Genomic DNA, 24,153 nt, shown 5'->3' on the forward strand with positions numbered 1-24,153 from the left:
AATGTTAGCAATTAGCTCAATATCTAAACATGGAGAAATGGCTCGATAAAATGTTGGTAATGTACCTTTTTGTATGTTGGTATATATTTAAATTTTGGTAGAAGATGTATACAAATTTATTTAACAAATTATTGTACCCTAAGAAAATCAAAAGTTGATTTTTTTTCCAAGTAACAAGTATGGGTTTTTTTTTAAATCACCTCTTAAAAACTCTTAGAAAAGTTCATAAAATTCACAGATTTTCAACTCCTTAAGATTGAATAATTATCTGTTCTCTATTTGTAAAATATGTACTGTTATTATTTGAAAACAACATTAATTATACATACTCATAAATTCACTTTTTAAAATTGGTTTTGGATGGGTGGTCATAATTTTGAGGCATTGACAATAATTGTTCTTTTTTACTTTCATAGTGCTCTATTGTATTAGCAAATGTAATACAAATGGTTACATCAAAGAATGCTTGGGATGCATAATCAAAGCCTATTCTGATTTAAGTTAACCAGTTGTGACAGTTACAAAAGCCAGACTAATTTTTCCTTACAGGTACTAATGTTTGTGCCAAGAATAATGGTGGATGTCAGCAACTTTGTTTGTATCGAGGAAATGCACAGAGAACATGTGCTTGTGCACATGGCTATCTTGGAGAGGATGAAGTTACTTGTCTAAGACATGAAGGTTACTTACTGTATTCAGGAAGGACAATATTAAAAAGTATACATCTTTCAGATGAAACCAATTTAAATTCACCAGTAAGGCCATATGAAAATCCAGAATACTTCAAAAATGTGATAGCACTGGCATTTGACTACAGCCTGAAAGGAAGAGGTACCATCCGTATCTTCTTTAGTGATGCACACTTTGGAAATATACAACTTATTAAAGACAACTGGGCTGGCAGAAAAGTGATAATTGAAAGTAAGTAAATATTTATTTAAAAAAATTATTTGTATTGATAACCCGTATTAAATAAGGATTTGATTACACTTGGTTTTATAGGGTACAAATAATGAAAGCATACTATACTGTAACATATATAACACAACTATAATAAATAATAAGATCATCTATCTACATATTGCAGACTCAATTATCTTGTGGTTTTACAGCTTCAAAGTCACTACTGTGTGCTATTTATGTATTTATACAATGTGTATAATTATAAAGAGTAGTTAGGTATTTACGGTGAAGTTGGATAGTAATGAAATTGTTGACTGTGTTCACAATTTACATTTCAATAGAGTTTAACTATGCCATTTAATATTTCCGGTGTACTGCATAAGAACCAGTATACACTCTTCTACAAATCTATTATGTTTCAAAGTTGCACTTAATAATGTGCCTATGAACTTTTAGTGTTAGCCAAAGATCGGGCACAAAATGACTCAACTTTTCAAAGAAATTGTGAGTGAATGGTGCAGATTTCAGAGGTTGTGAAAACAGGTTGATGTAACAAATTAAAATAGGACATATTGTAAGGATTATTCTGCCAGGGTTCCTATGTATTTCAAATTGTGGATGTGGTGCCCCTCGGGCTGAGCTGTGTAATTGCCTTGAAAAGCTGTGTTTGTTGGGGGAGCAGATGGGATGTGCGTGTGAGGTCATATCATTACTCTATTCTATATAAGGTACTGCACCCCTCAACCACCTCATTTGTGGCTGCCAGAGAGAGCAAATGGGACTCTCCTTTGTGTCCTCAGCTTAGATTATTTATTTATTTATTTGTATTATTATACAAACTGCCCATTCATGGACCAAGATTCCATAGTGCTAAGCACTGTACAAACACAGAACAAATAAGACAATCTCTGTCCCAAATAGCTTACAATCTAAGAACTTCCCTTAGTCGTTTAATGTGTTATTATTTTCTTCTAGTTAATAAGTGTGGATCAGTAAAGGATAGCTTTAGTGTATGTAGACCGCCCTTGTATCAGAGTGCTTCAGCATCTCACTGGTACCATGTCAAGCCCTGAGCCCTGTAAGGCCTCCAAGATGTGTGCCTCCTTCCCAGTGATCATACCAAAGATGAGTGTCTATTCTGGGCACAACCCTTTCGGTAACCCAATGCACATTTTACCACACCTTCACTCCCAAAACAAAACAGGAGGAACACTTGAGGCTCCAAGCTCATCTGACTTTTTGATGCCAACAGCCTGAAGGACTATTAAGGATACCAAGTGTAGCCTCCATGCCAAGTTCCTCTCACACAGGATCCAAGACCCATTTTCCTGCTCTGGCCTTAGCACAGCTTTCTGTCGCAGGGCTGGGACCAGACTCAACTCGGCCTTCTACTGAGACTGAAGTCCTTGACTGGCACCATCTGACACGACTGGTGATGATTAAGTCAAAAGCAGCAATGAAGACCAAGCCGCAATCACCTGTTAAGGCCTCAGTAGCCTTAGTGAGGATGCAGGAAGCAGCCTCCTCTGTGTCTGCTTCTTACTTGTCCCAATCACCTCTGACACCAACTGCTCCAGTGCTGACACAGATGTCTTGATATTGCAAGTGCTTGCAGATGTCCATCAGGGTAAAAAAAAAAAAAAAAGGGGGAGAAAAGGAAATTGTTTTCCTTTCAAATGGAACATAAGCAAAAGAAAAAGAGGAAGCACCATCTCTTTCCTAGTTGATGCTGTCTGACCACGGTCACCTGTCCACCCTCTTCTGGAGTCGGACATCTCAGAACTGACTAACTTGGACTCCACCAGGTCAGATGCTGGTAACACCTTCAATCTCTCCATATTTGAGGTGCCATCCACTGCCCAAGCTACTAGCAACCCTACTGCATGGATTTCTACCTCTTTGACTTTGTGCCTATACCAACTTGTTCTGCATCCCGTCTCAGAGACACTATATCTTTGCAATGTGGAGAATAACCTGCTATTAATTTCAACGTTTTCTGCTGTCAGTGGGTTCAGGCCAGTGTCTTACAATACAAGGAAGGCCTCACCCTAAAATGCAATACACAAAAGTGGAAGTGGTCTACTATCTGAGATACTGGTAAAGGACTCACTATCTTGAGCTGGGGTCCATTCAGTGCTAGAGTACATTTTACACCTTAAGTCTCAGGACTTGGGTTTAGTCTTAGCCTAAAGATACATAAAACAGTAATTTCTGCTCCTCACAATTACCTTCAAGACAAATCCATCTTCTCTCACCCTTAAGTCTTCTGGTCTCTTAAGGGTATGGTAAAGTATGCTTCCCTCCATTATGAAACTGCTACCTTCATGAATCTTAAACCTTGTCCTAACAAAGCTGATGGGCCTTCCTAATGAGCTTCTTGCACAGCTCGCTGAAATATTTCTTCATTTCAAAATGGCCTTCCTCATAACAATTAAATTTGCTAGGAAAGTGAATGAGTTTTTTTTCATGGCCACTCCACCTTACACTGTGGTCCACAAGGACAGAGTCACCATGTGATCCAATTCCAGCATCATGATGACTATGGTAGTCTCAGATTTACACTTGTTGCAATGTATTTGCGCCTCAGTGTTCTTTCCCAGACCCCATTCCAACCCAGGGGAAACTCATCTCCATTCTCTAGTTGTAAAGAGGGTGGTCACAGACTGGCAGGCCCGCTAAGGTAAGCTGGATTCACCCTATCTCTGACCTACCAACTATCCCTCAGCTGTGACCATGATCTGACCGTTTAATGAACATAAAAAAGGCCATCCTGGGTCAGGTCAATGGTCCATCTAGCCCAGTATCCTGTCTTCTGACAGTGGCCAATGCCAGGTGCTTCCGACGGAATGAACAGAACAGGTAATTATCAAGTGATCCATCCTGTCAGACATTCCCAGCCTCTGATAAACAGCATTTTGTGCCTATCCTGGCTAATAGCCATTGATGGACCTATCCTCCATGAACTTATCTAGTTCTTATTTGAACCCTGTTATACTCTTGGACTTCACAACATCATCTGGCAAGAGGTCTACAGGATGACTTTGTGTTCTGTGAAGAAATACTTCCTGTTGTTTGTTTAAAACTTGCTGCCTATTAATTTCATTTATTGACTCCTACTTTTTTTGTGTTATGGGAAGAAGTAAATAAAACTTCCTTATTTACATTCTCCACACCTGTTATAGACCTCCATCATGTCCCCTCCCTTAGTCGTCTCTTTTTCAAGCTGAAAAGTCCCAATCTCATTAATCTCTTTTCATATGGAAGCTTCTCCATACCCCTAATCATTTTAATTACTCTTTTCTGTATCTTTTCCAATTCCAATATACCTTTTTTGAGATGGGGCAACCAGATCTGCATGCAGTATTAAAGATGTGGGCATACTATGGATTTATAAAAAGGCAATACGATATTTCCTGTCTTATCATCTATCCCTTTCCTAATGATTCCCAACATTCTGTTAGCTTTTTTGACTGTCATTGCACGTTGAGTGGATGTTTTCAGAGAACTATCCACAATGACTCCAAGATCTCATTCTTGGAGCTAATTTAGGCCCCATCATTTTATATGTATAGTTGGGATTATGTTTTCCAGTGTGCATTTCTTTGCATTTATCAACATTGAATTTCAATGCCATTTTGTTGCCCAATCACCGAGTTTTGTGAGATCACTTTGTAACTCTTTGCAATCTGCTTTGGATTTAACTGTCTTGACTTAACTAGTTTTGCATCATCTGAAAATTTTACCACCTCACTGTTTACTCCTTTTTCTGTATCAATCATGAATATGTTGAACAGTACTGGTTCCAGTAGAGACCCCTGGGGGACACCACTATTTACCTCTCCATTCTGAAAACTCACCATTTTTTCTTACCCTTTTTTCCTATCTTTTAATCAGTTACTCGTCCAGGAAAGGATCTTCCCTCTTATCACATGACCGTTTACTTTGATTAAGAACCTTTGGTGAGGGACCTTGACAAAGGCTTTCTGAAAATCTAAGTACACTATATTGACTTTACCACCCTTGTCCACATGCTTGTTGACCCCCCCTCAAAGAATTCATTTTTTCTTTCATTGGTGACACATGATTTCTCTTTACTAAAACCATGTTGACTCTTCCCCAACAAATCATATTCATCTAGGTGTCTGATAATTCTGTTTTTTACTAGTTTCAACCAATTTTCCCGGTACTGTAGTTAGGCTTACCAGCCTATAGTTGCCGGGATCACCTCTGGAGCCTTTTTAAACATTGGCATCACATTAGCTATCCTCCATTCATCTGGTACAGAAGCTGATTTAAATGATAGGTTATGTACCACAATTAGTAGTTCTGCAATTTCCTATTTGAGTTCCTTCAGAACTCTTGGGTAAATACCATCTGGTCCTGGTGACTTATTACTGTTTAATTTATCAATTTGTGGCAAAACCTCTGTTAATCACACCCCAATCTGGGACAGTTCCTCAGATTTGTCACCTAAAAAGAATGGCTCAGGTTTGGGAATCTCCTTCACAGCCTCAGCCGTGAAGATCAATGCAAAGTATTCATTTAGTTTCTCCACAATAGCCTTATCTTCCTTGAGTGTTCCTTTAGCATCTAGATTATCCAGTGGCCTCATTCGCTATTTAGCAGCCTTTCTGTTTCTGATGTACTTAAAACAATTTTTGCCGTTACTCTTTGAGTCTTTGGCTAGCTGTTCCTCAAATTCGTTTTTGGCCTTCCTAATTATATTTTTACATTTTACTTGCCAGAGTTTGTGCTCCTTTCTATTTTCCTCAATAGGATTTAACTTCCACTTTTTAAATGATGCCTTTTTGCCTCCAACTGCTTCTTTTACTTTATTGTTTGGTGATCATGACACTTTTTTGGTTCTCTTAATATATTTTTTAATTTGGGGATATACATTTAAATTGAGTCTCTATTATGGTGTTTTAAAATGCAGTTAGTTTCCATGATAGTTAGTGATCCCAGCTGTGAAAAGTGTGACAGACTTGACAATATCCAATAATATACTAAACAAACCTTATGGAATTAAGATAAAATATATTGAGTTAAGTTAAACCTTATTGAATTAGGGTTAACATCTCTTTAGCACATTGTATTAAAATGCAAATATGTATGTGTTATAATGGAATTGCATACACCTTCTTTAGCAGGCAAGGGGGAAACTAGTGAACTTCCTCAGTTATCAGTCTTCAAAGCCCCACCACCCTGAGCGATATGTGTATTCTAGTTAAAACTGGATTCTCCAGAAAATTTCAAACAAAGAAAAGATTTTTGGATAAAAAGCCTGAATTTAGGCTGAGTCATGGCCTTCTTCCTGATGTAGCAAACAGACGGGACCCTTGGTCCATGGAGGGCCCCAATCCTTAATGGAGGGTTGGAAGGACTTGTCCTATTGAGGCTCAAAAGACTGTGTGCTTGTTCTGAGCTGAAGCTCTGATAATCTTATGACCACAAAAGAACCTTAGGATGGCGTGGTAAGCTTCATATCATGCGTGCAATTTTTTTTATTGTTTTGTTTGTTTTTTTCTGTAACCCTTTTTACCTTACAAATAAAGTAGCCTTGCTTAGAAAGAACAGTGGGATAACTTATATCTGTAACATTTACAGTGTTATCTATCTCTGAAGAAATAGCAAGCAGATGGGTTTGCACAGACTATCTGTAGTGGGAATTACACTGTGAAGGCAAGGGAACTGTCCAACCCAGAAATTCTCTGGTCAGAAGGGAAAGAGATATGTGTCTCCACCTAAAAGAGTCAACAGCTGGGGAGCTGGAAGCCTGTGGTTGAGTGCCTTTTCTGAACCACTAAGAGAAAAAACAGGTGCAGTTGTCTTGAACTGTGACAAAAGGGTCAGGAAGAGCATGTATAAATATAGTGGAGAACTCACTTAAGGAGGAGAAGCCCAGGAGTGGGGAACAAAGAGAATTCCCTTTCTGGGAAAGGCCTGGGGGAAGTCAGGCTGGAGTAGTCTGACAGGGACCAGGTTAGGCTTCTGTGGAAGCCCTGAGATAGGACTTGTAAAGGGCAAAGAGATCACTAAAGTAAACTGCCAGAGTCTCTTGGGAAGAATTGAAAGACAGTGGAGGAATTCTGCTGGACAAGAAGCGGCAGAGGAGGTAAAGCATAATATTTCAGAGTGGCCTGAGAGGGGCAGAAGAATTCTTCGTTTGAAGATCTAATTAGACCTTTCATCACCCTGGAAAGGGTTTGGACTTCTGTGTGACTTGTCTGGAGGACTGGGCCACAATATACCCAGATGGAGACTCAGCCGCATTGAATGTATAAACATAACAACCCAAATGTGAACTGACTAAGCAGGCTTCTCAGCATTGCCCCCAAAGTCTCAGAAACAGCTCAGCTGGTGAGAATCTAGACATAATGTGCTGAAAAGAATTTCCTTTAATCCTGCAAATCTCTTGTCTGGATTTTCATTGATGCCTTCAATCTATGTCCAGGAAGAGGCAGCTGGAATTCCACAGTCTGTAGAACAAGTGTAAGCTAGATACTTGCAGACAATGCCAGAGTTAGGTGTTATGTGAACAAACAGGGTGGCACTCACATGCAAGAAAGCTATGACGCTTTGGCAGTGGTGTGTGGAGCATTGCATATACCCAGTGGTTTTTACCTGGCTGGAAAAGAGAATATCTGTGTTTTGTGTTGGACATATTTGAAAACAATGTTGTTCCCAGGCCCACAGCTTCTGTTTTCTATAAATATTTGAGTTGTAGTTTCACAGTGAATAACAAATGATTTTGTACCACTGCCTCTGCTATTCTGTGTATATTTCAGCTGTATTGAAATATTTTGTCTTCATCCAATGTCTTTCACTTTTCATTGGCATTTTATGCTCCAGTTTGAAATATTCTTCTCTTCATTCAGAATCTTTCCACTTGATTCTCCTTTAACACCAGTGTAAATGAGATATGACTCAATTTAAATCAATGGAGATGTCTTCTGGGGTGGATGGTGTAATGCAGAAAATTGGCGTGCAAAGGGACTCTATAATGAAAATTGAAGGGCTGGGGGAAATGGAAAGAGCAAAATTGGCTTCAAAGCCAGGGGTGATATGAATTTGTTCACTATAGTAAATTAAAATTGCAGGTAAGGTAAAGAATTGTTCTGATTTCTGACCTGTTGATTATGTGCTATGAGGCAGAGGTGGTTAGGTGGAAGCGAGCATACAGATTTCAGTAATAGTGATATGCAAGCAAAAGATTAAAAAAGATAAAATTTGATGTACCTGTGACAATAATTATACCCTTTGGTCCTGCTGAAAATTGAAAACCAATTAATCAGCAAACATTTTGTAACATGTTTTCTTTGGACTTACCAGAGCTCTGAAACCACCCTAAAAACATTATCAAGTGTGGTTTTTAGCTCACTGAGAACAGGTCTACAACCCTTTCCAGCTCATTAAGCACATATCTACAATTCATACAAACCATAACTCAATATTTAACCAGAAAGGTGAAAATAGAGTGGATGATATGCAAGATACTCACATATCTAGTTCACTGAACATAGATGTACTACTCATAAAGAATCCATTAGCTGTTGTTTCTACCTCACTGACATCAGATCTGTCACTCAAAACCAATGCATTATCAAACATTTTGTGCTCACCGAAAACAGTTACGACACATAAAGAACCCTTTATTAAATGTGTTTCCAGTTCACTAAAAACAGATTTACAACTCACAAGCAACCCATTCTCTAACATTTTTTTAGTTCACTGAAAACAGATTTACTACTCAGAAACAACCCATTATCTAACATGTTTCCAGTTCACTGAAAACAGATTTACAGCCCCTACACAAGCCATTATCTAACCCAGTTCCAACTCACTGAATATTGATTTAGAATTCATAAACAACCCATTATCTGACACATTTTCAGCTCACTGAACAGATTTGCAAGTCATAAACAACCCATTATCTAGCACATTTCCAGCTCACTGAAAGTAGATTTACAGTGTAAAAACAACCCATTATCTAACATTTCCAGTTCACTGAAAACCCATGTAGAGCTCACTAAGATCGCAGTACCAGACAGGGTTCCATCTGATAAGAATAGCCAAAAACCCATTCCTTCCCCTGCCCAGCCCCATTTCTTTGCTGTTTTTTTGTTTGTTTGTTTGTTTGTTTTTTGTTTTGTTTTGTTTTGTTTTCTTTTTCTTTTTTTGGTTATGTCAGGTATGTTATGTGTATCTTAAGTCTGTGTAACGTGTTTTTTTGTGCATGAATTATATGATCTTAAAAGTTGTTTATAGAACAAGGTCAGGCAGAGCATCCAGGTTGAGCAAAGTTTGGTGCTAAAGTTTTCATTTTTGCCCTTGGCTCAGTGACACTGTTGATTCAATAGGAACTTTGTTTTTAATAGCAACTGGGTGGGATTAATCTTCCTTCCCCCACTCCTCACTGCCAAATATTCCTTCTGTTTTGTTTCTTTCATCCCTTTCTCTGTTGTAATGTCCCATGCATAACATGGGGTTATCTGAGTTAAGAATTGCCTGTCACTGTAGTTCTTCCCTTTTTCCTACATCATTTGGTTTCCATTACTGTGGCATCACATACTGTTGGTCTGTTCTATATCATTTCTTGTACTAAGCTCATTGTCATAGTATCTGAGTACCTTCCTTTAGTGAATTAAGTAATGTGACTAATATCTCATATGCGCATGTGTGTTTTTTTTCCCTCTCATCCTCTCTCTAGGAGGGAGTTGAATATGCAGTGAAGTGTTTTGTTCTAGCATGGGTTTTTTTTAGTTTCTATGTATTTATGTTAGAGAAAGTAAGTCAAAGAAATGTGTCTTTCCTCTTGGAGCAGATTATGATGAGGTTTGTGATAGTCCTTAGTTCCTTTATCAGTTCATTCCACAGTTCTTGAAATAGCCCCCAAGAAAGCACATCAGTTCTGTTTCCTGCACTGATATTCTTGACCATATCCATATTTCCATAGTGCCAGAGAAGTGAAATTGTCAACCGTTCATCCTGGAACTTTAGGGGATTTTTAAATGTCTGGATCCAGACCACTGGCCACCTTGAAGATAAAGGCTGAGGCCTTGAACTTGATTTGATATATGGGAAGCCAGTGTACAGTGCAGAGGGCAGGTTTGAAGTGCAGTTGGTAGCCCGTGTTGCTGAGGAAATATTCTACAGTTATTTTTTACTCATCTATTTAGTTGTTTCCTAAATGCTATAGGCTTCATCCCATGTATATGCATTGCTGTAGTTCAGCTGAGAGGTGATGAAGATGAAGTTTTCATCCATCAGGTTTAGGAAGGACACTCCTAGCCTACTGGAGTTGGTAAAAAGTGTTATTCGCGGATGCTGCTATGTAAGAGCATAGTGTCAGTGAGGAATCCAAGAGAACTCCTTAACTATGCACTGAATTGAACATTTGTGGGTGTGTACCTTCATCTAAAGGAGATTGCACCATCTCATTGCCCTCTCTCTCTCTGGGCATGTCTACTCAAACACTCACTGTACAGCTAACTGGGGTGTAAATCTCCAGCACTCTAGTGTGCCACTTGCTAACTGTCTGTGTGGACTGACTGCTGTGCACTGGAAGTTCCCTAGTGTACATTAATATGTCACTGCATCCTAGGGAACATTTAATGCACAGCAACAGTGTCCACATGGATAGCTAGTGTGTGCCATGTTGGAGTGCAGTAGATTTACACCCTAGTTTGCCAAAGTGTTGTTTGTGTCCTTCTGTCCCTGATTCTGTTTCATTGCCTGTTGACTTGTCGTCTGTCTTGCCCACAGAAAGAATAGACTATCCAATCCTACATTCTGGATACCCACATAAACAGCACCTCCTCTTGTGAAACTATGTGTTCCTTCCTCGTAGCTGACAGTCACGCTTCCATGCTGACTGCCTAAATTTTTTCAGTATTCCCTTCCAGTCCTTGATTGCCTCTCCCCCAAGGTCCCTTTTCCAGCATACCAGGGAGGATCTGATCCAGCAGGAGGAATCCAAAATAGGAATAATTTCCTTGAGGCGAACAAGTGAACATGTGAACAAGTTTTCAGTTCAGGACCTCTGGAGCTGAGGGCCTTATGCTACTCCCACTGAAGTCCCTGTAAAGACTGGAGTGTTTCCTAAAACAGGATTTTGAGATTTCAATTGCAATTTTTATAATTTACTGCTCCGACTCTATCTGTTAGAGGGCTATCGACCAAACTCTTTTCTCAAATTCTGTGTTTGTAGAACTCAGGCTTTTGATTTGTGTTTTGGAGAGTCAGCAGTTTTTATCTTATATTCATCCTACTGCTAAATCTATACTAACTCCACAGTATATCGCAGTCCAGTAAATATAATAATGGAATCATATTTTGAATCTGTATAGTACCTGCTCTCTGGACCTGTCTGGGTGCTTTGCAGATATTGATGGATTTGGCCGTACTACGACCCTGTGGGGGTATAATGTATTGTCCCTGGTTTGTAGATGGGAAGCTAGGTATGGAGAAGTTAGTAGAATTGGTAAAGAATTTTGCTGAGCTGGAATAAGAACTCAAATATTACTCAAGGGAACTGATATTGGTATAGAGCAAAGGTTCTCATATTATGATCTATAAAGCACTTACTGATGTTTGTGGAGAACTGGCTGCAAATATCAGTGCTCAGAGCAGGAGTATAAATCCAAACATCCAAAGGGGAAAGAAAAAAGAAAGGGATTTTCCTCCTTTAGGGTGATGTCTAGTAGTCTGATTCAGAGAATCAAATTGCTGCCCTGGATAAACTATAGCTATATATCCCCTCTCATGCATCAGGAAAGGAATGGATATTTTCAGTCACACCCAAAAATCCTGAGAATGTACCAGGCTATTATCCTCAGCTGCTGCTGTAGGTTGCCATGTTTCTCTGTCCAGGGTATCATATCTATATATACTGCAGGTTGTCATGCTCTTTCAACAAGGCTAACAGCTTCAGCTGCTAATGCAGGATACCATGCCTGTCCACCTTCCTCTCCTCTTCCCTAGGATGCTGGCCATGAAGGGATGAGAGGGAGAACAGCCCAGATGTGGAAGACCTAACAGGCGGTAAGGAGCCTCCTGGCCTACATCTCACTACTTTCCAGCCCCCCCCCCCCATACCCATTGTATTAAGGCAATAAAGTTCCTAAATGTGTGAGATTCAAATCCAGAATTGTGTAATTTCTGAAGATAAATGTGGCTATGTTTCTTGGTGGTCAGCGGGACTGTTTATCTGAAAAAGCGGGCTATTTGCTCAAGAAGAAATATGAGATGATGTCATCTGAAACCATAAATGACTTCACATTCCCACATACTTTGCATCAACACTCCTAACATGGGTAGATGCTATTATGTGTGTGGTCCCTACAAACCAAAAATCCCACAATCAAAAGACTTCTCTTTGGAAAATTTATTTGATAGCAGGTTTCACTTTGGTTGCTTCTAGGGATGTCCTGCAGTTCTTACTCCAGCTAGTGTGATATATCTCTGTTCCATGCATGCTTTTGGGGGGTTGGGAAGAATTGATGCCCAGACAAATCTCCCAGTTCTCTTAGCACTCCAGAGGAAACTGTTAAGACTGTGGGATAAGATGATAATGGAGTAATCTAAGAAGTTGATTTATAATCCTGGCTCCAGTCATACACTACTGAAAATAATACAGGCCATGTGGTAAGTTGAAGTCCAGGAAAGTACAACATAAAAATACCATTTTTTAGCTAGAACAAATCCTGGGGAGGCAGCCATTCAAATGAACCCAGTAATGACCTCTGCTGCCTCAGAGCAATCCTCATGACTCTTACCCAATCCTAGTTGAATAGACTTCTAGATTGGTGTCACACCCTTTCAGTTTGGGAGCAAATAGCTACTCAAAACTTTGGTTAAAATGGGGTCACAGGGCACTGCATTTTGTGAAACTCTGCAAGAGTCAGAGGTATGGTCTTGTCCCATTCCTAATTTCAAGCAATTCTTGGGAATGCCAGGACTCGAAGACATGATGAATAAAAATCTTATATTTTTTATTTAAATCAGATTTTTTTATTTAAATAAAATACATTTTCTTTTAAAAACAAACATATCTGAAAATGACAACCTGTGTGAAGGCCTAAAATGACTAAGATTAAGATAATTTTAATTAAATAAAAATATAATATTCAAGCAGTACATGATTGCTGTAAACTATTTTTTTTAGAAAGTCAAACTCTAACATGGTGGGAGTCACTTACTAAGCACCTGGCATCAGAGTTTGATGAAGCACTAAGCCAGTTTTTGACAGCAATAGCCTCTTTTGCAGATGCAGAGAGACTATTGTCTTCATTTCAGTTTATCATAGAAGCATAGAGTTAGAAGGGACCTCAGGAGGTCATCTAGTCCAACCCCCTGCAGGACTAACCTCAGCTAAATAATCCCAGTGAGGATTTATTTAACAACATAGTTAATTCAAAGTTGAAAAAAATGATCAGGAGTTGAAAAAGCAGCAAAGCTTGTTTTCCTCTCCTAATCTATTAATAAAAATGAGGTTGGAGAGGATGAGATCTTGTATTTCTAAAATCTGAAGGACATAGTGTCCAGAAAAAATCAGTTCAGTTCACTAGCTAAAAACAATACTTCTTTTGTGTGATAAATCAGTTTGTTTTAGATGCAAAGCATGTTTTGATACACTTACCTTTTTCACCTTATGTATCTAGCACACTTAAGGTAGCTTTCTTTAAGTAATAAAAACAATTTTAAATTTCTGGATTTTTTACTGAATTCCAATTTCTATCCAAAAGTAGCTTGACACAATTCATGAGTAAAAAAATAGTAATCTAATAAATGAGAAATGTCATTCACCTTTCCTTAACAACATAAAACTTAAGAATCTGAATAAATGTATACTAAACTAGTTGATTGCTTAAATAGATGATTATAGATAACCTCCTGGTTAGCAAAAAGAAGTACTAAATTTAGTGTGAAGACTATATTTAGTTGCAAATCAACACGTTAATGGTTCTCAACCAATGAGAATCAACATTTCTTACAGGCTTGTCTACATTTTCATTTTACATATCTAAATTATTCCTCTGCTTTACATATGTATATTAGTTTTTTCAACCCCAGTCATTACCACCCAGTCTGGCCAGTGTTTCTAGGGTCTCTTCCAGGATCTTGTTGTTAATAATGCCTTTAAAAAGGAAGGAGGGAATTCACTACATAGACAAGTTAGCTGATTAGTGGCAGTAGAAGGAAAGCAGAACCAAACAAAAAGACTGATACAATTTCTGGCGTATTTTGGATTCATGACAAATACAGAAAAAAGACATACAGAACTAGGAAAGTCGCCTGTAAATTTGGGGATGAGGAGTCATACTATGAGGTACAAGGTCTTCATTTTAGAGAAATTTTAATAGAGATTAAGATGGTGCCATAAAAGAAAATAAATGATTCCACAGAAATAAAAATCCAGTCCATATTGGAACCATTTTGAATACTGGTCTAATAAACAGTTGAGTTCTCCTATAAGACCTAACCAATAATTCAAGTATTCCTTCTGCAGTTTGCACTATCACATCCACTGGCAGAGGCCAATGGTCCCATGGTCTTTACTTCCTCAACTAATGTACACAAAAAAATCATTTTTATTTAATACTTGGGGATTAGTGAAGAAAGCAGGCAGGACCTTCTCAAAATAATCAGCGTCTCAGTTCAATAAGGGAAACAAAAGAATATATTATCCAATTGGCCAGAACTTAGAGTGATTATCAATGTCTGAGTACTGTTCTTTCCAGGGACCACAGACTCATACTGGTTATTGTAAAACAATAGAATTGCTTTTGTAAATTGTAAATTGAAAAAACAGTAGAATTGCCATTAATAAACTAGGAAAAATGTGATCAGCTGCTATTATTATTATTATAATAATGATGTTTATTAATATAGTGCCTAAGGGCCTACCAAGAATGGGGCCCCATTGTGCTAGGCACTGGACAAACACAGAGTAGCAGATCGTCCGTACCTTGAAGAGCTAACAATCTAAATAGTCCAGATAGATTCAGGATGGGGGAATAACAAACAAGCAGAGTGAACAGTGTCTGGCAGTAAATGTCATGTTAATTCCATAGTGTTTTTTGGGGGTAGGTTTACTTAGGAGGGATAAATTAAATGGAAATAAAAGTAAAGGGATGGGGAAACAGGGGAAGGGAGAAGAAGGTAAGAGGGGCAGGTGTGGAGTGAAACTGAGGTGAAGAGATTGTGAGGAAGAGGGAGAGAGAGGTGTGGAGCAAATAGCCAGTCAGCACAGGGCACAGAAAGTGTGGAAAGTTCTCAGTGTCCAAGCGGTCCCTGCTTTGGCTACTTGTGCTCCTATTGGCTGGGGTCTCTGGCTGGCTTCTTTCTGGAGGAGGGCGTGTAGGCACCATCTGGCTTCTAATACCTCCAGTGAGTGAGAGGATCTCTGTACATTCTGAGCCCAGTGGAGTACTGGGGGGGAATGGTGGTTCTGGCGGGGGCCCATTTTACCCCCTCTCCCCACTGCAACAGCCCCTGCTTTTTGCTGCTTCTGTTCCTACTGGCTGAACCCCAGATTCTCTCCTGGGCAGAGCACAATTTCCTGTCTCAAAGTGTGCTGCACATTACGAGGCAGAAGTTAGATTATAGAAAGTAGAGCCTGCACCTGGAAGCATCCTCACTTGTTTCAAGTTCATTTCTCATGCTAGATTTTTTTTTTTTTTTTTTTTTTTTTTGCATCTGGAAACAACAGTGAAGTTGCCCCAGCAGGATCCAAAGTGATAGACAATCTTTTGAAAAGGAGGCCAACGTCTCTGCTGAAAGTCTTTCCACCTGTTCCTCTGGTTCCCACAACCACATAGAAGATAGGAAGGAGTGATACTGAGCATGCCTTTCTGGCCAAAAAAGCTATGGTTCTCAGGCCTGTTTGATTACCTTAGCATCAAATTTCTTAGTGCCTCTACCTCACAGAAATCTGCTATTGCAAGGAGCAATCTGCCATCCAGTATCAGAGAGATTCGACTTATCTCATAGACTTTAAGACCAGAAAAGATCCTCATGATCTGAGTCTGACCTCCTGCACCACAGGCCACAGAACCTCGTCCATCCACTCCTATAATAGACCCCCATAACCTCTGTTTGAGTTGCTTGAAGTCCTCAAAATCTTGATTTAAAGACTTCAAGTTCAAGAGAATCTACCATTTACACTAGTTCAAACCAGCAACTGACCTATGTCCCATTCACACAGGAAGGTGAAAAATTTCTAGGCTTTTGGCCAGTCTGACCTGGAGAAAATTCCTTCCCAGTCTCAAATATGGTGATCAGTTAGACCATGAGCATGTGGGTGAGGCCCACCAGCCAGAAACCTGGGAAAGAATTATCTGTAGTAACTCAGAACCCTTCCCATCTAGTGTCCCATCTCCAGATGTTTGTTAATAGCAGTTGCAGATGGGCCAAATGCCATTGTAGGCAATTTCAACAAACCAACCCCTCCATAAAGTTATCAAAACTCAGTCTTGAAGCCAGTTACGTTTTCTGCCCCCACTACTGGAAGTTTATTCCAGAACTTCATTACTCTGATGGCTGGAAAACTTTGTTTAATTTGAAACAAAACTTATTGATGGTGGAGTTTATATTCATTTGTTCTTGTGACAACAATGATCTCACACTTAAATAACTCCTCTTACTTTGTGGTGGTTATTCCTCTGTTGTATTTATACAGAGCAATCATATCTCCCCTCAGCCTTTGTGTAGTTAGGGTAAACAAGCCAAGCTTCTTGAGTCTCCTCTGCTAAGGTAGGTTCTCCATTCTTCTGATTATCTTAGTAGCCCTTCAGTACACCTGTTCCAGTTTGAATTCCACTTTCTCCTAACCAAAATTATCCCAGGATTCTGCAGCAGAATAAACTGTTTTGTGTTTTCAACCTATAGTTTAATACAATCTGTAATTTTAAAATATAGAATAGAATTATCCTGGCTGTGATGGTTGTTTAAAGGTGAGAACTTCAAGGGCTGGGCTTTCTTTCTACAATCCTAAGCATTCACTTGCTGCCAGTGACTAACTGGTTTGGCTCTGCCCCCAAGCTAAAAGCAGGCTGAATTCTGCATCATAGAGGAAAGGAGATTTTCAGGTAAGCTCAGGTACATTTTCTTATTTGCTCCATTGCTGTCTGGCAGCCAGTTTAGCATGTCCTGGCGTGCTGCTGTTTCTCCAATTCAGTCCTCCTTTTAACCCATTTGCCACCTATTTCTGCTATCCAGTTCCTGATGTGTATCCTGTTTCTTCCTAGCTACTTTGTGTCTCCCTATTGCTGCTTGTGCTTCCTTTACAATTTTGTCCCACAGTTCTGGCCACCCTCTCACTCATTTCTTTCCACACACCAGCCCCCCACTACTCCCATTTCCCTCAACTTCTCTTAACATCTCAATCTCCCTGCTAAGAACCCCCTCAACTCCTGAAATAAAATCAAGAACAAGTTGCTTAAATGTAGCCATTGTATTGCTCACACTTATCCTGTGCATACAGAAACCATTGTATTCTTTCTCAGCTCCCATGACTAGCAGAGAGGGAATCTTGATTACCACACCACATTAAGAAACAGTTACCTTAACATTACAAGTGTGAGATGTTTTGGCCCTATATAATTTGTTAGCTAAAGCTGTGTTAGGATAGTGTGCTCCTTTTACCTCTTTAGGAAGTACTACTCAAATGATTCATAAATTAGCTTTTGAGGAGCTGTACAGACTCTTAAATTAGTAAGTCATAAAGCTAGAGAGAGAAAGGAATAAGTGACAAAGAAGAGAAAAAAACAAACAAACAAAAAAAGAGAGAGAGAGAGAGAGAGTAGGGGATATAAAGAAGAAGAAATTCCAGGAAATAAGAGTATCCTGACTGAGCAGTTTGTTTTCTCCCAAGATGGACAATGACACTGATGCATTTGCCAGTGCCACATCTTTTACAGTATGAAATGTTTTGTATAGAAACACTGCTTCTATTTTGAGTGTTATGTGTTAGCATCTATAGGAGAAAATAATCTATTTACTCCTAAGATAAAGTGCCAGATCCTGTGATGTATTGCAAAACTCTCCATTTTGGCATTTGTTAAGGGTTTTCTAATGTGTGCTACTATTCTTTCTAACTAAATCCCAATTTAACTGTCAAAACAGTATTTAAGTTACTGTTTCTCTTATGGAGTACTAGATTGGATATATTTTATAGGTTCTCTTCAGTTTTTGAGCTTTCTTCTCAAAAAGAACTTTCTAATCTCTTAAATAAACTCTTTAAAAGATTTTTGTCCCTTTTGTTCGGTAATTTAACTGGTGAGTGCAAATGCATATTTTGGATCCAGTAAACACCATTAAGTAGTGAAAAATACAGTATGCAATTATAATCCCTATGGTGTTATACAAAAGCAAAATATTTGGTTTATAACTACTGCATATTCTATTTCTTGATGCCGCTACTGATAATGAAAAGTGTGTGACTTTATAGCCAAAAATTTATTAACATAGGAATAGACTATATGTTATCTTGTTTATAGATATATGGATGGATTGTAACTCTCTGATCCATCATGAAGGGGTGACCCTCCATAGACAGATCTTCCTGTTCTGTATAGAAGGGGAATCAGATGCCTCCATCTGCTGAGTCCAGGATCTACACATTGGGAGGTGGCAGGCCAAAATCTATTTGTTTTGATGGCTGCAAGCCTCAACTCATTCCACACTGAATGCAAAATCTTCACCAATGAATAATCTTGGGAATACTGTACAGGGTGAGTTCCAGAGGGGTAGCCGTGTTAGTCTGTATACAGCAAAAACAACGAGAGTCCTGTAGCACTTTAAAGACTAACAAATTTAATTTCAGCAGGCATAAGCTTTTGTGAGCTTCAGCTCACTTCTTCAGATGCAGTTGGTAGAAATGATACAGCTGCAAACTTGACACATTCAAACTGGGTTTAAACAGGGATTTGGAATGGCTATCTCATTACAAGAAGTAATTTGCTCTGATCAGCTATTCTCACCTCCTACTCAATGGTTGTCATTATGCCTCAAGTACCCGGCTTTTATCCCTCTACCCCATTGTTATCTATGCCCTGGGATATGCATATGTTGCCTTCTATATATGTTTCCTATTTGCTGTATCATTTCTACCAACTGCATCTGAGGAAGTGAGCTGAAGCTCACGAAAGCTTATGCCTGCTGAAATTAAATTTGTTAGTCTTTAAAATGCTACAGAACTCTCGTAGCTGTACAAGGTGAATCTCCATGGAGATTTCTTGCCTCGGCTGTCTCCTTTGGACAATTTGTTTTCCAGAGATGTGTTTGTAATTTTTCTGTTCCATGTATATGGGGCTACTTCAAAAATGACATGGAAATCAATGACTGTTTCGGAAATCAAAGATTTTTTAAAGAAAATAAAAATGTACAGAAAATTTTAAAAAGCCAATCTGGTAGCACAAAGGCTAAATATGAAGTGGAAAGAAACATTTTATTATAGGATTTTCAAAACTGTTCAGCTTTGGCCTAACTGCTTCAATTGCAATCAATAGTAAAATTTCTATCACCTCCAGTAGGGGCAAAATTAGGCCAACACTAAGCATTTTTGGAAAATCTCACCCTTAATGCACTTAAGATACTGTGGACTGTTTCAGTCAAACCAATTTTTTTTCCAGGGGCCTGGGCTGAATATTTTATTTTATTTACTTGTTTGGCAATTATCATTGTCTGACACAATATTTCATTTGCTGCTGTGATTACTTTAGAAGCAGAAGTGTCTTTAGGATGAAAAGCTTTTATTTACTGACATGTAAATATTCTATAACTTGCTAACAAGTAACAATATTCAAAACTGTTCTTAAAAATAGGGATGGACAAGTTAGAATATGCCTTAGTATTAACATTTTTCAAAACTGACATTTCCCAGATCTTAAAGTATGGACTGCTTCTTCATATACTTGTGGGTTGCGAGGACAAAGTATTTAGTTGTGTTGCTCTTGCTCTCACATGTTGCCTTTTGAGCTCATCCACCTTTAAAATAAGCTACAGTAGAAGAAGAAAGAGTTGGGAAGTCAGCAAGAGAAAACAGCAAACCTTCCAAATGAACTTATAAAACTTACTAAAGAAAATGAAAATTTGCAGTATATATAGTCTGCTAAACATTGGCTTTTCAAAAAAAAAAATGCCATTGAACAGTTTACCTCTTAAAAAAAACTAATAACCCTCCCCCCCCATCCAACACAATAATGCAAAAACAGTAAAATTAAATATACTGAGACATAAGAGTAAAATGTATATATTTGTTGATGAGAGTGTTACACTGGAGTGTTTGGCTTATTTTTTGTAAATAGAATCCTTAGAGCATTTCAATGTTAATAGGTAGAAGTATAAAATGTTCACTTTTGTGTGGCAAGGAGGGTCTCTGTGCTTATGCTTGTTTGCCTCCTCTTTATTTGGAGTGCTTTGTGTGCTAAATACAACTTTGAGAATGACTCCTTGATATCCTGAAAAGTTGTCAATATGACCCTTGGCAGTGGAAAGTGTGTGCATTCTTGAAAGTGTCATTAGCTGTTGGTCTGTGTTGTGCCGGATGCTCAGCGTAAATCAATAACTAGTAACGTGTAGAATCACACCACATTGCCTTATGGAAGGTGTTCTGTAAGTTTCAACTGGTGCAAAATTTTATCTCCATGATTTTACCTTGTTCTTGGGTTTTTAAGCTATTTTTGAAATATTGTACTATATCTTTACATTGGCTTCCCATTAACTTTTTTTTTTTTTTTTTAAACTCCTTGTGACAGGCCTGATCAGCCGAGATTGGGTAAGGAGACAGATCCTAGTCCTTTGTGACTTCAAAATAACTTAAGTGGGTGAGCTTTCCACATCCTGAGTATAGTAAAAAGGGTGTATTACAGTGAGTTTCCAAATGTAAGGCGAGAGGTAGGGAGAGAAAAGACAGGTCAGAGAATCCACTAAGAATTATTTCTGCCCTTCTTTCAAAAAAAAACAAAAAAACCCACCTTTTCCTTACCATTCTCTTTGCTTTGAACAAGATTACTAGATCCTAATAGGGCCACCACAACACATTTCAGAGGCTATCCAGTCAGGCCCAATCTTCAGTTCAATCCTTGAATCCAGAATGGATTACATCAACTTCTCTAATGTGGAATCTTCTGTAGCTCCCTAGGTCAAGGACACATCTATACCAGCAGATGAAGCATTGCTCCTTAAAAAAGCAGTAGACTGAAGAGTGGCATCAGCCTTCTGGAGGAATTATGAAGCTACATCTGCTGCCTTCTGGCTCCATGCTTTGTCCACGTCTACATGTTTTGCCTGGGCCACACAACACACACACACACACACCTCGAGATTGAAAACCTTCTCAAGAAAACCAAAATTATCCATGGCAGCAAATTTTGTATCATATAGTTCTTTGCCTAACTCTTGCAGTCAGATCTATGGCATTCAACAATGTTGTATGTGAACATCTTTGGATCAAGCTGAAGAAGTGTGCCATTAGGAAAAGTACCTATGGCATCTTCAAAAAGAAAACTTTGTGAAGATTTGCTGAATAAAGTCAAGTTTATAAAGAAGATCAAAAAGTGTCTTTCATCTAATAGACAGCCAAAGTGGGAGTAAAAGTCATCATACAGAAGGAATTTGTACTGTCCCAAACCTGGCCCCCAGGCATTCTGAATCCTTTTTCTCTGATGTCACAGACTCTGGGGAAAATTAACCAGGATAAGGCACAGGTAATCCCAATGGTTCCATTCTGGCATTGCAAATCCTGGCTTCCTCTAGACAACTTGAATCACCAATTATTACAAGGACCCCTTATCCATCTAGAGCCAAGACCGTGCTGAATTACTGTACTCCTGGCAAAAGAAGACAATTAAAGAAACACGGGTATTCAGCGATAATTTAGGGCCTCTTTACATTGAGGAAAAGTTCTACTGTATATGAGAACACTAGAATCTGGGCCAGATTTAGCCACTAGAGCTGAAAAAATAAAATTAAATCCAGATCAACTAAAATTTATCATTTATTAGAATTTATCCAAGACACCATATTTTTAGGCCTTCAGAACATAAGATCGGCCATACTGTGTCAGACCAATGATACATCTAGCCCAGTATCTTGTCTTCCAACAGTGGCCAATTCCAGAAAAGGTAATCATCAAGTGATCTATCCCTTGTCGCCCATTCCCAGCTTCTGATAAGCATGGTTTTGCATCACTGCTCATCCTGGCTAATAGCCATTGATAGATCTATCCTTCATGAACTTATCTAGTTCTCTTTTGAACTGCATTTTAATCTTGGTTTTCACAACATCCTCTGACAAAGTGTCCATGGGTTGACTGTGCGCTGTGTGAAGAAATATTTTCTTTTGTTAGTTTAAAATCTGCTGCCTATTAATTTCATTTGGTGACCCCCTAGTTTGAGTTATGAGGAGTAAATAACTCTTCCTTATTTATATTATCCACACCAGTCATGGTTTTATAGACCTCTGTCATATGTTGTCTCTTTTCCAACCTGAAAAGTCCCTGTCTTATTATTTTCTCCATATATGAAAGCTGTTCCATACCCCTAATCATTTTTTTGCCATTTTCTGTACCTTTTCCAATTCCAGTGTATCTTTATTTGAGATGGGGCAACCAGACCTGCACGCAGTATTCAAGATGTGACCATACCATGGATTTTTAAAGAGACAATATAATATTTTCTGTCTTCTTATCTATCCCTTTCCTAATGATTCCCAACATTCTGTTAGCTTTTTTGACTGTCATTGCACGTTGAGTGGATGTTTTTAGAGAACTATCCACAACGACTCCAGGATCTCTTTCTTGGAGCTAATTTAGGCCCCATCATTTTATATGTTGTATATGTTTTTAGAGAACTATCCACAATGATGCCAAGATGTTTCTTCCGTAGTAACAGCAAATTTAGACTCCATCATTTTGTACGTATAGTTGGGATTATGTTTTCCAATGTGCATTACATTACATTTATCAACATTGAATTTTATCTACCATTTTGTTGTCCAGTCACCCAGTTTTGTGAGATCCCTCTGTAACTCTTTGCAGTCTGCTTTGGACTTAACTATCTTGAGTAGGTTTGATCGTCCAGTGACCCCACTGGTTTTTAACAAGCTTCCTGCTTCTGAGGTACCTTACATTTTTTTTGCTGTTACTTTTAGAGTCTTTGGCTATCTGCTCTTCAATTTTTTTTTTGCTTTCCTAATTATATTTTTACACTTCACTTGCCAGAGTTTATGCTCCTTTCTATTTTCGTCAATAGGATTTAACTTCCACTTTTAACAGGATGCCTTTTTGTCTCCAATGCTTCTTTTACTTTATTTAGCCATGGTGGCACTTTTTTGGTCCTCTTACTAGATTTTTTAATTTGTAGGATATACATTTAAATGGAGCCTCTATTATGGTGTCTTTAAAAAGTTTCCATGCAGTTTTCAGGGATTTCACTTTTGGCACTGTAACTTTTAATTTCTGTTTAACTTCCTCATTTTTGTTTAGTTCTCTTTTCTGAAATTAAATGCTACCATGGTTGGCTGCTTTGGTGTGTCCCCCACACACATATAAATGGATGTTAAATTTTATTATGCTGTGTTCACTATTACCAAGTGGCTCAGCTATATTCACCTCCTGGACCAGATCTTGTGCTTCAATTAGGACAAAAACTAAAATTGCCTCTCCTCTTGTGGGTTCTAGGACTAGTTGCTCCAAGAGGCACTCATTTAAGATGTCAAGAGACTTTATCTCTGCATCCTGTCCTGAGATCACCTATACGCAGTCACTGTGGGGTAGTTGAAATCCCCCATTATTACGTTTTTTATTTTTATTGCTTCTCTAATCTACCTGAGCATTTCACAGTCACTATTGCAATCCTAGTCAGGTGGTTGGTAGTCTATCCCTACTGCTATATTCTTATTATTCAAGCATGGAATTACTAGCCATAGCAATTCTATGGTACAGTTTGATTCATTTAAGATTTTCACTTCATTTGACTCTACACTTTCTTTAACATATAGTGCCACTCTCCCACTAATACAAACTATTCTGTCCTTCCGATATATTTTGTACCCTGTTATTACTGTGTCCCATTGATTATCCTTATTCCACCAAGTTTCTGTGATGCCTATTGTATGAATAGCCTCATTTAATATGAAACACTCAAGTTTGCCTATCTTAGTATTTAGACTTCTAGCATTTGTATATCAGCACTTAAAAAGTGTCACTTTTTAGATGTCTGCTGTTATGTGATGTAATTGAATCGG

General features: G+C 38.5%; 1 protein-coding gene across 1 annotated transcript in view; it reads left to right on the forward strand.

The window, feature by feature from the left end:
* The window catches only part of LRP1B (LDL receptor related protein 1B), a 1,171,881-nt gene that overhangs the window by 814,080 nt on the left and 333,648 nt on the right, over window positions 1–24,153 (forward strand). The window contains 1 exon segment of the mRNA XM_067549510.1: window positions 550–921. Coding sequence (XP_067405611.1) covers window positions 550–921 — 372 coding nt within the window.

Source organism: Emydura macquarii, unplaced genomic scaffold (genome assembly GCF_026122565.2).
Source record: "Emydura macquarii macquarii isolate MOO-44397 ecotype Brisbane River unplaced genomic scaffold, CSIRO-AGI_Emac_v2 contig_1253, whole genome shotgun sequence".
Classification (NCBI taxonomy): Eukaryota; Metazoa; Chordata; order Testudines; family Chelidae; genus Emydura; species Emydura macquarii.